The 17,430-nt window shown below is 39.9% G+C and overlaps 1 protein-coding gene across 2 annotated transcripts in view; it reads right to left on the bottom strand.

Moving 5' to 3' along the window:
• Positions 1–17,430, bottom strand: part of ETF1 (eukaryotic translation termination factor 1) — a 33,265-nt gene that overhangs the window by 6,891 nt on the left and 8,944 nt on the right. Inside the window, exons 1-6 of one of the 2 annotated variants that reach the window (XM_014453854.2) lie at positions 8,053–8,119; positions 7,656–7,831; positions 6,821–6,960; positions 3,310–3,448; positions 2,790–2,980; positions 1,872–2,001 (exon numbers count right to left, since the gene is read on the bottom strand). In XM_014453854.2, coding sequence (XP_014309340.1) covers positions 1,872–2,001; positions 2,790–2,980; positions 3,310–3,448; positions 6,821–6,960; positions 7,656–7,818 — 763 coding nt within the window. In that variant the 5' untranslated portion in view covers positions 7,819–7,831; positions 8,053–8,119. Of the gene's footprint in view, positions 1–1,871; positions 2,002–2,789; positions 2,981–3,309; positions 3,449–6,820; positions 6,961–7,655; positions 7,832–8,052; positions 8,120–17,430 lie in introns of those variants that run through there. The other variant, XM_006086529.2, reaches the window with a different exon arrangement.

The following is a 17,430-nucleotide window of genomic DNA, read 5'->3' as shown; positions in this document are numbered from 1 at the left end:
CTGTAAGTAGGGACAAGTCAATAAGGACATATATTAAAGTTTCCTTTGTAGATATAGACCCTCTTACACTCAAAATCAAGAGAGAGAGATATATTAAAAAACCAACTTAAAAATGAGTAAGTGCTTGCCCTAGCCAGTTTGGCTCAATGGATAGAGCGTTGGCCTGGGGATTGAAAGGTCCTGGGTTTGATTCTGGTCAGGGGCACATGCCCAGGTTGTGGGCTCGATCCCCAGTAGGGGGCGTGAAGGAGGTGGCCTATCAATGATTCCCTCTCATCATTGATGTTTCAATCTCTCTCTCCTTCTCCCTTCCTCACTGAAATCAATAAAAATATATTAAAAAAAAAAAAAAAGAGCCCTAGCCAGCGTGGCTCAGTGGATCAAGCGTAGGCCTACAGACTGAAGGATCGCAGGTTCGATTCTGGTCAAGGGCATGTACCTTGGTTGCGGGCACATCCCCAGTAGGGGGTGTGCAGGAGGCAGCTGATCGATGTTTCTCTCTCATTGATGTTTCTAACTCCCTCTATCTCTCTCCCGTCCTTTCTGTAAAAACTCAATAAATATATTTTTTAAAAAATGAGTAAGTGCTCAAAACCAGTGAAGAAAATACCACTAGTTGAGGCTCCAAAAATTGACTCTGAAGAGGCAATAGCTGAGCAAACAATGGCCACACTAATCTTTAATTCAGGCTTTCTATTCATCACTCTATTACAAAGGATAATTAATATGGGAAATAAGACTGAAGTTTGGGCCTGGCCGGTGTGGTTGATCATTGACCTATGAACTAGGAGGATAGGGCACATGGCCGGGGGTTGCAGGCTTGACCCTCAGGTAGCGGGCATGCAGGAGGTAGCTGATCATTGATTCTCTCTCACCTCTGATCTTTCTATTTTTCTCTCCCTCACCCTCCCACTCAGGGAAACACACACACACATATAAATATATTATATACTAGAGCAGTAGTTCTCAACCTTCCTAATGCTGCGACCCTTTAATACAGTTCCTCATGTTGTGGTGATCCCCAACCATAAAATTATTTTCGTTGCTACTTCATAACTGTAATTTTGCTACTGTTATGAATCGTAATGTTAAGTATCTGATATGCAGGATGTATTTTCATTGTTACAAATTGAACATAATTAAAGCATAATCGATTAATCACAAAAACAATATGTAATTATATATGTGTTTTCTGATGGTCTTAGGTGACCCCTGTGAAAGGGTTGTTTGACCCCCAAAGGGGTCGCGACCCACAGGTTGAGAACCGCTGTACACCGGTGGGGTCCCTCAGCCTGGCCTGTGCCCTCTTGCAATCCGGGACCCCTCAGGGGAGGGGATTGGGCTGAAACCAGCAATCTGTAGTCCGCCAACCCCTGAAGGATGTAGTAGTGCAAGAAGTGGCAGGCGGCCAGGGAGGAGCCCGAGCCTGGGGCTAGGCGGCGCTCCGCTCCTGCCAGAGGCTGGAGAGGCTTGCGCATCTGCAGCTGCGCTCAGCCAGCCGTGAGTCGCATCAGCTGAGCGGAGCTCCCACTGTGGGAGCGCACTGTGTTGAGCGTCTGCCCCCTGGTGGTTAGTGTATGTCGTAACGACCAGTCAAACGGTCAACTGGTCGCTTAGGGTTTTATATATATAGGTTATATAAAAAGACTGAATTTTGGTTGCTATTGCCAAAGGGTAAAAATAGTGCAAATACAAACACATTTATTAGACCTAATGACTAAAGAAAGATTAAAATGATTCCACTGTGAAACATCTTAATAAAAATGCTAAATCTTTCTCTTACCCTTTCAGCATGTTTCATATGTACAATCACGTATAAACATATAAAAACATTTCACAGAATAAGTAAATAATTTGCATTCCACCGATACCTATTAATTTCTTTTCTTGAATGAATTTCACGTTGGAGAGGACTTCAGTAGATAACTCAATAGCTTGGTTGAATCCATTTTCCCCACCATAGGATATATCAACTAATTTTAAAACTTTTGATTGCAACCTCTGACACAAAGAAGGAAAAAAAAAGAAAAAGAAGCATAATTAGTAGTTCAAAACACCTTCACTAAGACCCACTACCTCTTAATGGCATGCAAAACTTGGCAACTGATCACGAAGTCTAAAGAGGGAGAACATGGGGTAAGGGCCCAACTTATTCATTAGCAGGTCTCAGTGAGCAACACTGCCAGGATATATTTCCCCAACCAATCATATCACATATTCTATTGGATCTATATAATTCATTAAATATAAACAAAACTAAATTTCTTGGGAAGAAAAGAGAGAATTATTACTTCTTGCTATATAAGGTAGTACAGTACAAGACAACTTTGTTGGTGAGCCTACCATAATGTTACCTCCCTCACCCACAATGAGACCACCTTGGGAATGTGTCTTATGGCCAAGCCCATGTAATAAACCAAAAGATCTTTCTGGATTAAATGCTTTAGGCTTAATAAGCCCTGTCATATCACTGCTTTACTTACCTACAAGAATAAATAAGAAAAAGAAAAAGCCAGTTCCTAGTTTTTTGAAATCAAATTTCATTTTAAAGCCAAGTATGACAACCCACTCAGAGGCCTCTGTAAGACCAGAAATATCCTATCTCAAAATAGCTGATTTCAAAAGTGAAAGGGTCCAGAAAAGCATGGGGGAATGTTCCCTAATAAACACCCGAAATCTCGCCAACTCAGAAGCAGTAAAAATAAAAAAGATGTGCATGTCCCAGTGGCTCAGAGGTCCCACTACTCCCACCAGAAAATTACATAATAGAGCATTTACTTCTCACTTACCTGATCAAACATATCAGATTGACTTAGTTCAGTTTTAAAGTCAGCAGATCCAGCTAAAACGAGACCAGCCACATTCACTTTGTCCCCAGAAATAAACAGCTGCACAGCAGTCTCAGCTACTTTCCGAACATAGTTATGTCGCTTTTCCATTCTTAAACGGGCAAAACGCAAGGCTGACTGACCTCCTCTACCTTTGACACAAAAGCGGCGAGGAAAAAGTAAATTATTAAGAAGTACAAGATGTCTTGCTAATTAAAAACTAACTAAATAATCATGCTATCACCCCCCCAAAAGGACAGAGAAAAATCACCATCTCCTTAACTAAATATTTGGCATAAACCTTTACTTGTTTTCAGAGAGTGACTACTAATTCTCTTGTCAAAAGAAGAGCCATAAGCACCAGAGTCATTTCATGATGCTTCTCCCATCATCTGGACTTACCACCCACACCCCCATTATACTATCTGTTCTCTTACTGCTAGATATAAAGCAATGGGCTCATGTTCTCTTCCTATATTACCATGTTTCTTTGGGAGATCCACAGTGAATTTGTGCAGGACTTCTCTTGTGTTCCCTTGGAGTGTGCCAAAAAGTGCACCACTACCATCTATTACAATGAAGCCAAATTTGCTGTCATCTGAAAGTAGTGCTGTAAGAGCCTGAAAAGCAAACACAAATACCATACAGTAAATCTCAAACTTCTGATAAGGTCATGATAACTCTGAAAGGACAATGCACTCAGTATGGTATGAATACCACAGGAAGACCATTTTATGGAGTAATTTATAGACTTCAGCTATAAATATGAAACTCACAGAGACAATTTTGAATTTCTGATGCAGGAAAAAGCCAATGATACTGATGTGAAGCCTTTCAATAAAACTGACCTGGGTACATGATTATAAAACCCAGAGTTATAGGGCTTAAATTCTCCCTAGTCCTTGATTTGATTTAGACTGTTGGTAGTCTATGAACACAATATTCAAATTAAAAGTTTAACCTAAAAAAGTTGAATTTCTGTTACCATTAGTAACCCCAGCATTAATAGGCAGTATTCATCATAGCAAATATCTTGTAAATCAACTCTAGAGTGGGAGTACATGAGTACAAAACCGAGAAATAGTCTATATAAAGATCTACTTTGGAAATGTTTAACTCCTATGTCTTAAGCATCATTAATATCAAGATACAAAACTCAATTAAAAAATGTTTAATTATCTCTAGGAAGGGAGAAGAGTAGATAGAAACATTAATGAGAAACATCATTGATCAGCTTACCTCCTGCAAGCCCCCCACTGGGAACTGAGTCTGCAACCTGGGCATGTGTCCTGACTGAAATCAAACTGTGACCTCCTGGGTCTGGAGTCAATGCTCAACCACTGAGCCACACCAGTCGAGCCAAAACTCAATTTTATTTTAGAGGTGGTATAGCTAATGATTATGAATTTTTATGGGGGAAAACCCTCCTTCTACGTTAGCAGTATATCCCCTATATTTCTGCCTCCTGAAAAAGCAAATATTTAAATAGTCCTGGGATTCGTATAAACATTTTCATGATGGACTTTGAATACTATAGGCTTGTTAGATGACTTGCTAGATGGCAGCCTCTTTAGAGCTAAGAAATTACTCATTCCATTTTAACTAAGGAAAAAAACAGCCTCTTCAAAAATTGACTAGAAAGCAGATTAATCACTAAAAATCAATCTTTAACCAAATTATGCTTGATAATTAGCATTGACATAAATATTGCACGTGTTAAAATTTTTGCTTTACTGAAATGCTGTTAGGTGGCCTGATTAATGCAAGTTTTTAACAAGTTTGCTTATCATGGAATACACTTATTCCTCATAAAAAGGTATAATTATCCTGATTAAGTAGGACATAAGTTGTGCTATGCAATATGCCACATCCACATCTAGTTATTGACATATCAAGTAAAGAAAAAAATAAAGCTAGTAAGAATAAACGGTACCTTGGAAGAAGAAACTAACTTAGTAAGTAAGCTAAAGCTAGAAAATATGAGTACCAGGTACTATTTAATTTAGTAAGATACAAAATTTGCTTTCATCAAATCAGATATAGTAAGTGGGATAGGGTGGCCGAGAGCCTCCCAATGAAGATTTTGCCAGAAGAATGTGATACCCAAGAGAAGAACAGTCTCAACATCTATGCACCAACCAAGACCCAACTTGAAGTGCGCTTCCTGTCAAGTGAGCAAAAACCATCCACTGTAAACTGAATTGACAAATGTCAGTTCTAATTCCATTGTAGAGATTTTCTCCTAGGTCAGTGGTCGGCAAACTCATTAGTCAACAGAGCCAAATATCAATAGTACAACGATTGAAATTTCTTTTGAGAGCCAAATTTTTAAAATTTAAACTATATAGGTAGGTACATTGTTATTAACTTAATTAGGGTACTCCTAAGGCTTAGGAAGAGCCACACTCAAGGGGCCAAAGAGCTGCATGTGGCTCGCAAGCCGCAGTTTGCCGACCTCGGCCCTAGGTTGATGAAAGGCAAAAGACTGAACTAGGAGCCAGCTGTGAATTCTTGATTGTTCTATTGTTGACTGATTTAGGTCACTCTAATGAGGTTTCCTTTCTACCCTAACATTCATCTTATGGCAGCTCTGTCACTCAAAAGTTTTATAGGGGAAAAAAGAGAAAGCTCTTAAAGTCTTGTTAGTAAAGATTTTATAATTTGTGAGCATGAACACAAAGAATTCAAGGAATACAGGCAAGCATCATAGGTACATAGGGAGAAAAAGAGATCAGGTAGCCAATTATTTCTTCACCTGTAGTTATCCAAATCAACTTAGCACTTTCCTCAAACATGATCAATTATCATGTCTTTCAGTGTGTCATAATAAAGATAAACTCTTCTATTTTTTTGAAAATACCCACCCTTAAAATGATACAATGATTCAAAAAACAGTCTTGCAATTCCTCAAAAAGTTATACATAGTTACTATAGGATCCAGAAATTCCATTCTTAGGTATATACTACCCTCAATGAAAACATGGTCATACAAAAACGTGTTCATGTATCCCTGGCCAGTGTGCTCAGTTGGTTGAGCATCATCCCACGCACCAAAAGGTCACTGTTTCGATTCCTGGTTAGGGCACATGCCCAAGTTGCAAGTTTGGTCCCCTGTTGGGAAGTATTTGGGAGGCAACTGATATTTCTCTCTCAAAAAAAAACCCCACAAAACAAAAACAATAAAAACATTAAAACACACACAAAACTTGTACATGTATGTTCAAAGCAGCATTATTCATAATACCTAAATAGTGGGAATGCAAATGCCCATAAACTGATGGATAAATAAAATGTAGCAAATATCTGGCAATAAAAAGGATGAATACCACAGATTCAATACCACAACATAGCCCTAGCCGGTTTGGCTCAATGGATGGAGTGTCCGGGCTGTGGACTGAAGGGCCGCAGGTTTGATTCCAGTCAAGGGCACATGTCCGGGTTGCAGGCTCAATCCTTGGGGAGGGGAGGGAGGGAGGGGTTGTGCAAAAGGCAGCCACTGATCAATGATTCTCTCTCATCATTGATGTTTCTCTCTCTCCCTTCCTCTCTGAAATCAATAAAAACATATTAAAAAAAATACTACAACACAGACGAACCTTGAAAACATTACGCTAAGTGAAAGAAGCCATTCACAAAAAGCCTCTAGAGCAGTGGAAATTCTGTTTCTTTGTTACTAATGTTGTGGCCCCACCCCATAACAAAGAAACAGAATTTCCGGAGGATGAGGCCCAGAAATCAGGATTTTAAAAAGATTCCCAGGTGATTCTAATGTGCAGCCAAGGTTGAGAACCACTGCTCTAGAGTCTAGTTGTATGATTCCATTCATATGAAATGCCAATATAAGCAAATCTACAGAGATAGAAATAGATTAGTGGTAGCAGAGAGAGGAGGGATCTTGGTGTGTTTATGGGGTGCACAGAGAATGGGAGTGATTAATAGGTATGGGGTTTCTTTTGGGGGTGATGAAAATAGTCTGTACTTGAACTTCTTACCTCTGTATGGAATTTGTTGTCACACAGATACAATGATGTATTTATTGGTTTGAAAGGTTCAAAGTCAATGTTGACTTTCTTTTCCTTTCCTTCTTCTGTTACAATTGTACCACAGTAAACAACCAGGCCATTTGGAGGTACTGCAAAAAAAACCCACAAACAATTTCTCTACATAAACCCACAGCTAATTCCTCCTCATAGAAAATTATTCCACAGTCTACAATCCCTGCCCTTTAAATCCTAATTTAAATAAAGCAGAAATATCTACAAATCTCTCAGGCAGAATTCTATCCTGGAATTTGAAACTTACTTGCGATGTTTAATACTAATACTACTTAACTTTCAAAAAATAACTTAAAAAAGGGGGTTAAATTCCAAGGTCAAAGGGACACTTCCGAAAGGAAACACTAGTGATCAAAAGCCTAAAGGCAGGATCCAAGTGGAAAATATAACCAATACAAACAAAGCAGAGGAGAAAAATGATCAAGCTCCAGATTACCTTTTTTTTTTCTTTTACAAAGTTTATTTTTAATGTCTGAGGAACCACCAGTTTTCCAAAGCAACTGCATTATTTTACATTCCTATCAGCAATGCACAAGCATTCCAATTTTTCCACATCTCACCAAGGCTTGCTATTTTCTGTGATTTTTATTTTTTATAATAGACCTTTTAATGGGTGTGAAGTGGTAACTCATTGTGGTTTTGATTTGTATTTCTCTGAAAATTGGTGATGTTGAGCATCTTTTCATATTCTTTTTTTTCTTTCTTTATTAAGGTATTACATATCTGTCCTTATCCCCCCATTGCCCCTCCCCCAACCCCCCTTTCAGATTACCTTTGTTATAAAGTTTGAGTCTTTGTTGTACAGATGTAATGGCTCCCAGGACTGAAAGGCGGTTTACTCGTGACTTAATGTTAGACGCAGTTCCAAACTCATCTGCTAACATTTTTGCTACTCGTGAAATCTGGTCTTTGGGAGGAATGATCAATGATATCATGCTTGTGCCATTGCTGTGAAAGAAAGAATAACACCAGAGGTTCAAGTACCACATAAGAGTTTAAATTCATGTGAGATTCCCCTAAAATAGTAGAAATAGATCACTCTCAAAGTGACCAGGAAGGTAGGGACTACAACAGTGTAATCAAAGGATACCCAGAGCTACAACACATATTTCCCTTAAAATATAGCTCTTAATTTTGACTGTACAAAATCACCTGGGGAGTTCATTCACCTGGTTCCTTTTCAAAAAAGGTGTAAGTTGCGTTCCTTAAGGTGCTTTTCTCATCTCTGACTTTCTTCTTGGTTTCAGAAATGCAAATATAATGAGCTCTCATTAACACCCAAACAGCATGGAAAATTTCTATTTATAAGATTATTTAGATCAGGTGGACTTCATCAAAATTAAAAGTGGGCAAAGGACATGAAGGTCTAGAACAGGCAACCTAGATACAGAGAAAGGAGTGATTGCCAAGGTGGAATAGGGAATGACTGCTAACGGGCATGGGAGGTTTCTTTTTGGGCTGATGAAAATTACACAGAGGTGATTGTCACACAACGTTGAAGCAACAACCCAGTGAATTGCACACTTTAAAAAGGGGGTAGGCCAGCCCTAGCTGGTTTGGCTCAATGGATGGAGTGTTGGCTTGAGGACTGAAGGGTCCTGGGTTCGATTCCGGTCAGGGGCACATGCCCGGATTGTGGGCTCGATCCCCGATGGGGGGCATGCAGGAGGTGGCTGATCAGTGATTCTCTCTCATTGCTGATGTTTCTGTCTCTCTCCCCCCCCTTCCTTTCTGAAATCAATAAAAATATTTAAAATAAAAAAATAAAAAGGGGTAGGCCAGGACACATACCACGGGAGTAACCTGCTGGTCGGAGCACCTGCCCCCTGGTGGTCAGTGCGTGTCATAGTGACTGGTTGTATGAACGGCCAGACACTTAGCATATTAGGCTTTTGTTATATAGGATTTTCATATACATATTACTAATTTTCTTTTTTAAATATATTTTATTAATCTTTTATAGAGAGGAAGAGAGAGGGATAGAGAGTTAGAAATATTGATGAGAGAGAAACATCAATCAGCTGCTTCCTGCACACCCCCCACTGGGGATGTGCTTGCAACTAAGGTACATGCCCTTGATCGGAATCGAACCTGGGACCCTTCAGTCCGCAGGCCGGTGCTCCATCCACTGAGCCAAACCGGTCAGGGATACTAATTTTCTTTAATCTCTGACACTTCTATTATAGAGAAAGGGCGAATAGCGCTATTAAAATATTTCTTCTAATTAATTTCCTTTCAGTGTGCACGAATCAGTGCACCGGGCCACTAGCTTAAAAAATATTTTTAAAAAATGGCTATGATAAGTTTAATCATTGTAAGTATTAGTATCATGTGGAAACAGGTTAGCCTCTTTTTTTTTTTTTTTTTTTTTTTTTTGCCCTAGCCAGTTTGGCTCAGTGGATAGAGTGTCGGCCTGCGGACCAAAGAGTCCCGGGTTTGATTCTGGTTAAGGACACTTACCTTGGTTACAGGCTCCTCCCTGGCCTGGGCCCTGGTCAGGGCTTGTGCAGGAGGCAACCAATCGATGTGTTTCTCTCACATCGATGTTTCTCTCCCTAAAAATCAATGGAAAAATATCCTCGGGTGAGAATTAACAACAAAAAACCCCAATGACAACAATTTTTTTTTCTTATTGATTTGAGAGAGAGAAAGAAAAGAGAACACTGATTTGTTGTTCCACTTACTTATGTACCCATGGGTTGGTTCTTTTATGTGCCCTGACCAGGGATCAAAACAGAAATCTTGGTGTATGGGGACGACACTCTCACCAACTGAGCTACCTAGCCAGAGCAATGGTGTTTTTAGATAAACTGGGAAGGCTGTCAAAAACGCCTAAGGGTCCTAGCTGGTTTGGCCCAGTGGATACAGCATCGGTCTGCAAACTGAAAGGTCCTGGGTTCGATTCCAGCCAAGGGCATATGCCTGGGTTGTGGGCTTGATCCCCTGTAGGGGGCGTGCAGGGGGAAGCTGATCAATGATTCTCTCACATCATTGATGTTTATCTCTCTCTATCCCTCTCCCTTCCTCTCTGAAATCAATAAAAAACAAAACCAACCAAACAAACAAACACCTAAGGGCCCTGGCTGGTATGGCTCAGTTGGTTGAGCATTTGTCCAATGCACAGAGATTGCTGCTTCAATTCCCAGTTGCAGCTCCATCATCAAATGGGGGGCGGGGGGAAGGTGCAGGAGGCAGTCAATTAATGCCCCCCCCCCACTCTTCCTCTTTAAAATCAACAAAAACACATTAAAAACAAATGTACCACGAAGGCCCAGCTGGAGTGGCTCAGTTGGTTGAACATCGTTCTGTGCACCAAAAGGTTGCTGGTTAGAACGGAAGGCAACTGATAGATGTTTCTCTCTTACCTCTCCCCCCACTCCTTCCTCTCTCTAAGCATGTCCTCGGGCAAGGATTTAAAATAAATAAATAAAATGTCTCAGCTTAAAACAAACAAGCAAACAAACAAACAGCCGAGCTTTCCACTAATTACATATATCCAGTGTCCAGTAGAAGTTGCCAAGAAAAAGAAACTAGAAAGATGGATACAACATCAAGTCAAATGGCTTCTGTGCCAAGTGACTAATAAAAAGAAGTGAAGAAGCACAGTCAGGGGAACAATAACAAACATTAGAAGAAACCCCTATATTAGCTTTGTCATAGGACCTCATTTACACAAGATCCTGCCTTCTGAAAGTTTTCTCCTAGTGGTAAATCACACAGGTCCTCTGGTCAGATGCATTCTTTACAAGTAAACAAACTGGCTATCTGGTCCTTCCACTATCAAAAAAGTTCTGTCCTGGCCTGTGTCCCTCACTGGTTAGAGCATGGGCCCTTGAAGCAAAGGGTCATGAGTTCGATCCCTGCCCCCTAGCCAGGGCATGTGCCGGAGGCAACCAGTCGATGTGTAAGACATAGATGTCTGTCTGTCTCTCCCTCTCTCCTACTCTCTCTGAAAAGCAATGGAAAAAAATAACAGGTAAGGATTAACAACAGCAAAAAACAAAGCAAAACAAAAAGTTAGTTCCAGATTGTCAGCTCATGTTATAGCTCCAAATGTTGGTGTTTCTACTCAAAATCTAGAGGGCTGGTTCACAACCTTTGTGAAACTTTCCCCAAGTTGATTAATGACAGTATGGTGTTTGCTCTGCTGCCACCCCTTGGATAGGGGAGCAAGCAATTCTAGTCAAACCAGCAAATGTATGATATGTAGCTTCAGTTGTCATCAAACACAAGTAAAGTGATCATAGAACAAAACAAAGCTCTTTCCAAGATAAACCTCCTATGACATAAATCTCCAAAATACCAAACCTGACCCATAGTTATTTCTTTATCTACATAAATGTTCTTTCCAATATTAAAATCAAGCTAAAATTTCAATGTAGTGGTGACAAACCAGAGTGATCCAGAACGATCCCTTGCATACACACGTGTGCATATGTAGACAGACAGACACACACACACACACACACACACACACACTCCTATTAAGTCAGGTGTATCACTCTCTAAACTTTTTAATTTTCACAGCATAACCACATTAAAGGAACTTTAAAAAGTAGGACAAAGTGCTAAAAATCAAAAGATCAGACATAAATAAAATTCTACCTGTGGCCTAGTTCCAGTTTCTGTACTAGATGGAAAAAGAATTCCAAATGAAACAAATGTATCTTTTATTACAAAAAAGAAAAAAAGAAGCTCTTTACAGTCAGTGAGTGTTCTTTGGACCCTATTTTTAAGCACTCATATGCAACAAACTGCTTTTCTTCCAATAATTTATCTTTCTAGGTTTCTAAAGAGGGATTCCAAAAAACTTTTCTGATAATTCTTTCTGGAGTTATGTTAAACCCCATAGGCCGAGAGAGAGAAAAGGAATTCGTTCTGGGAGTGGCTGGAAACATTTAACTTCAAACACAGTCTAGACCCATGGTCGGCAAACTGTGGCTCGTTGGCCCCTTGAGTGTGGCTCTTCCTAAGCCTTAGGAGTACCCTAATTAAGTTAGTAACAATGTACCTACCTATATAGTTTAAGTTTAAAAAATGTGGCTCTCAAAAGAAATTTCAATCGTTGTACTGCTGATATTTGGCTCTGTTGACTAATGAGTTTGCCGACCACTGGTCTAGACTGTAGGTGCCACCTACCTGTCTCTACACAGGGATTGTCAACTTATGCAAATGTACAATATGAAAATATATAAGATAGGGAAAATGAAAGACAGATAAGTTTGAATACTGACTTTCCTGGCTTGTACTTCCTTTCAGATGAACAATTCTCAAGAGCATTTTTCTTCACCCTAGAGGCTGGAATCTTTAGGGACCAAGGGAGTTATTTCTCAAAAGGGCTCAACTTCTAAATGCTGATGTGCTCTGATTTACAGAGTAGTTTCCTAGGAGATGAAACTAGCAAAAAGGTAATCAGTAGGGAATGGAATGAGAAGGGGCTCCAAGGATAGCAGAAGCAATGGTTCATAACTCAGGAAACAAACAGGCACCAAAACACCCAAGGATGGAACATTTGGAAGAATTTGAGATCTTGCTCCCTGGCATATGTTGTCAGTATGGCTCAAATAAACGCCTAAACTAAAAAAACAAACAAAAAAGATGGAAAATTTGAGGATAGAGAAGATGTTGGGACAAAATAATGGAGAGAACCCAAAATGCCTGAAGGAAATCCTTAAAGCAAATAACCATGTGGAGGACAAAGCAAGATCTTAAAAAAAGCAGCTATTGCCCAGGTGGTGTGGCTCAGAGGTTGGGCGTCAACCCACAAACCAAGAGGTCCTTGGTTCGATTCACGGTCAGGGCACATGCACAGGTTGTGGACTCAATCCCCGGTTGGGGGCATGCAGGAGGCAGCCGATCAATGTTTCTCTCTCATCAAAGTTTCTATCTTTCTATCCCTCTCCTTTTCTCTCTCTATAAAAGCAATAAAACATTTTAAAAAGCATATTTTAAAAAAAAGATAAGCAATGATTTACTTTCTACCATACATAGGTTAATAAGATATAGGCTTTTTTTTAAAAAAAAAAAATATGTATTTTTATTGATTTCAGAGAGGAAGGGAGAGGGAGAGATAGAAACATCAATGATGAGAGAGAATCATTGATTGGCTGCCTCTTGCACGCCCCCCACTGGGGACCAAGCCAGCAACCCAGGCATGTTCCCTTGACCAGAATCGAACCTGGGACCCTTCAGTCCACAGGCCAATGCTCTATCCACTGAGCCAAACCAGCTAGGGCGATATAGGCATTTCTTAAGTAACTTTACTGAAGAGTCACCAGAGTTGGGCAACCTTCCACTCACATCCAAGTAACTTCTAGAGGGGACAAAGTAGTGAAGATACCAAAGAACATAATCTTGTTATAGGATTCCAACTAAATAGTGGTTCAGCTGTCTGGCTGGAGTGGTTCAGGTGGTTGAGTGTTGTCCTGTGTACTGAAAGGTTGCAGGTTGAGGGTGCATACTGGAGGCAACTGATGGAAGTATCTCTCTCAGATTGAGGTTTCTCTCTCTCTGAAAAAAAAAAAATAAAGGTTCAGAAGTGTAGCTTGCCAAAAACTTGTTTGATAAATCTCTACCAAGTTGCTTAATATGAAACACTACTCCAAGTTAGTCTTGGCCTCTTACTCCTGAATTTTGACTAATGTTCAAAAAATTACCTTTCACTAGTTTTCCTTTGTGACTTTCCCTACCTCATCCAAGGGAAACACCGTCTGGGGGTAACCTTTACTGAATTCATCTTTATTATAAGACACCTGACCGGTAAAGAGGAAGTAAGTATTACTAAATAGCTTCCACTTTAGAAGTTTAAAGGCTACTTTATAATTTCTGATGTTTTGTATCTTGGGTTTAATACAAGCAGATTAAAGTTTTTCCAGGAAAGTTTCCAAACACAATAAATACTCACTCTACAGGCAAGCCAATCAAATCAAAGTTGTTAAACCAGTTTGTGTAAACACCAAAATAAAAAAAACCAAGGGTGCCGAATACAAATTTCATTTTAAAGTACAGTGAACAACCCCAGGAAAGCATAAGAAATAAAGCCAAGGAACTGCTGGCTACGTATGCAAACTACACCCTTTTTAAGTTTTAATAGTTTTCATCCACTCTTCTGCTTTGTCACTATATCCCTTTTCCAAAATCAAAGACACTCATTCCAGAGCTAGTGAATCATCAGGGACAGCAATGATCAACATGCAGGTTCTAAAAATTTGGCAAAGGAAGACACAACATATAACAATGTGCTAATGTAAGGCTTCCAGGGACCCTTTCCCTATCAAAGAAGGGTTCATCAATGCTTCTACCCAGAGAACTAACTTCTGAGAAATAAAACAGCTGGGAGACAGGAGGAAAGAGTTGTAAATAGGCTAAATATGGAGAGTAAATAAAACTAGACAACACTCAGGAAAAGAATTAAAACCAAAAACTAAAAACCATATAGCTATAGTTTTTCTTTCCCTCACTCTCAAATAGACTGTTGAAGGAAAAGTCTCTCTCTCTAGGATGGATGGGAGGGAGGTCAGGGTAGTCCTACCAGTTACTCATCCAATCCAATGTTTCATGGTCCCTGAGCACTATGAACATGGAAATATTTGTCACTGAACTGCCATTACTGAAAGGTCTCTAAGGAAGAAAACTGAAGGTAATTAGAGCAAAGCCTAGGGCCAGGCTGTGGTGTCTTTTTGTGTGTTTGTGTAACTTTAGGGAGTTCTAGCCTTTGGATACAAGGTGGCTTCTGGTGAGTCATAACAAGGAAATGTAATAGGCACTCTGACCTGTAAGTATCTTTTAAAAAATAATTATTAATTTTAGAGAGAGAAAGGGAAGAAGAAACACCGATTTGTTGTTCCATTTATTTATGTATTCATTGGATGCTTCTTGTATGTGCCCACTGAGGAGCGAACCCACAATCTTGGGATGTTGGGACAACACTCTAACCACCTGGCCAGAGGTGACCTGTAAATATCTTATGAAAGCTCATCATCAACAATGCTGAAGGACACTTCAGAATAGGTGTAAAAAAATGTGCTTCCCACCAGCTTGTCCACTGACTAATTTGCATGAGAACTCTGAATCCTTGAAAAGCTTTCTAAAAGTAAATACCAAAAAAACCCAAATAACCACAACACAAAAAAATCAAAAGATCCCCCTTTCCTGTATTCTAATTCAATAGCTCTTTTGTAAAAAAAAAAAAAAAAAAAAAAAAAAGCCAAAACCGGTTTGGCTCAGTGGATAGAGCATCAGCCTGCGGACTGAAAGGTCCCAGGTTCGATTCCGGTCAAGGGCATGTACCTTGGTTGCGGGCATATCCCCAGTGGGGAGTGTGCAGGAGGCAGCTGATTGATGTTTCTCTCTCATTGATGTTTCTAACTCTCTATCTCTCTCCCTTCCTCTCTGTAAAAAATCAATAAAATATATTTAAAAAAAAAAAGATTTCAGAGAGGAAGGGAGAGGGAGAGAAAGATACAAACATCAATAATGAGAGAGAATCATTGATCAGCTGCCTCCTACACACCCCCTACTGGGGATTGAGCCCGAAACCCAGACATGTGCCCTGACCAGGAATTGAACTGTGACCTCCTGGTTCATAGGTCGATGCTCAGACCCTGAGCCAGGTCTAATTCAATAGCTCTTAAATAGGGAACATGAGGGTGGTAACTGTGGGTAAGAGGGAATCTCAATTTTCAAACAGATTGATTCAAGTACAATCAGAAAAATTCTAATGCATAACTAGGATTGAGAATCAATGTGTTGGACTTGCTTCCTACACCTTTAAGCAAGAAGTCTTGGCCTGCTGAAGCTAGAGAGATTCTATGATTTCTCCTCCCCTCCTAAGAAGAAATTCACAGAGCCCACTTGATTGCAGGTGAGCTGCTGTCATTAACCCCAGCACTAACAACCAGTGAATTGTCAAGGCTCAGAGATGTCCATATTTTTCCAGGTAGAACATTCATTCCCCATGAAATGCCCTGCCATCCATCTCATCATCCCCACATAATAGAATTACTTTTAGGTTTGGGCCAGACTGCCTACTACAGGGGTGGGCAACCCCTGGCACGTGTGCCAAACATGGCATCCCAGTAACTTTTGCTGGCACGCAAAACCCTCTCTTATAATCTTCCATTTACAATTTTTTTCTTAATATCGACTTTTTTATTTTTCAGATAAATTCAGTGTAGGTGCATCTTAGATAAATAAATAATTTTACATAACAAGTTGTCTTAAAGACCATAGACATGGATTGACGAGAGAGGGGAAGAGCAATTTCTATGCCTCTGCCTTAACTCTCCCTGCCTTCCTAGATCCGACCAGTGTTTTGGTTTCATCCACATACGCTTGTGAATCTTTGTTCTCAGTGATGAATTTTGTTAAGTCTCGTAATAGGAGTAGCCTGACGGATGAAAGTAGTAGCTCGTGCATATCTCTGAACGTCACGAAATACTGATAATATCAAACGGAGTCATAAAGTTTTCTGTTGGCCTATCAGTGTACATGTATACATTAAAAAATAAATGTATTTTTCATCATCATATACTGTGTTTTTGTCGCTCGAATGAATTTTATTATTTCTTCAAGGTTCTTCACATACATACATCTTAAGAGATATCAAGTAGGCGTAACATGTTCTCAAAAAATTAGGGTTGGCACGCAGAAGAATTTTGAGTCAGAGATTTTGGTTTTGGCATGCACTCACAAAAAGGTTGCCCACCCCTGGCCTACTATAGTCTCTGGTTGGGATTTAAAGTATATGCTCTCCACCCTAACCGGTTTGGCTCAGTGGATAGAGCGTCGGCCTGCAGATTCAAGGATCCCAGGTTCATTTTTAGTCAAGGGCATGTACCTTGGTTGCAGGCACATACCCAGTAGGGAATGTGCAGGAAGCAGCTGAACGATGTTTCTCTCTCATCAATGTTTCTAACTCTCTATCCCTCTCCTTTCCTCTCTGTAAAAAATCAATTAAATATATTTTAAAAAAATAAAGTATATGCTCTCCAAGAAGCTTTTCATCTCAATGTTTGATGACTATTCTGAGGATATGGATGGCTAAGCTTGCCATCCTATACCCTTTTCAGGCCCACGAAGCTTAACTTAAACCTCAGTTGCCCTGGCCAGCTCAGTTGGTTGGGCATTGTCCCGTACACCAAAAAGGGTTTGATTCCTGGTCGGCCTGTATGGGAGGCAACTGATCAATGTTTTCCTCTCACATCAGTGTTTCCCTTCCTCTCTAAAATCAATAAAAACATACCCTTGGTTGAGTATTAAAAACAAACAAAACAAAAATGAGACTAAAGCAATCTTTTTTATATGGGTTGAATATGGGAACAGAAAGGTGGTTATGAGTTAGCAAAGGTTTTAGAATCAGACAGATTTGGGTTCATGTTCTGTCCTATCTGTGTGACCTACAGCAAATTACACAAATCTCTTTGGGCCTCAGTTTCTACTTAGTTTACAAGGTCATGAGGATTCTGTTAAGATAATATATATCAAATACCTAGCATGAATAGTAGATCCGCCTAAACGAAATGGTAACTAGATGGAACTCTAGCTCC

This window comes from Myotis lucifugus, unplaced genomic scaffold (genome assembly GCF_000147115.1).
Source record: "Myotis lucifugus unplaced genomic scaffold, Myoluc2.0 scaffold_28, whole genome shotgun sequence".
Taxonomy (NCBI): Eukaryota; Metazoa; Chordata; class Mammalia; order Chiroptera; family Vespertilionidae; genus Myotis; species Myotis lucifugus.
This window is presented reverse-complemented; position numbering and strand designations above follow the sequence as displayed.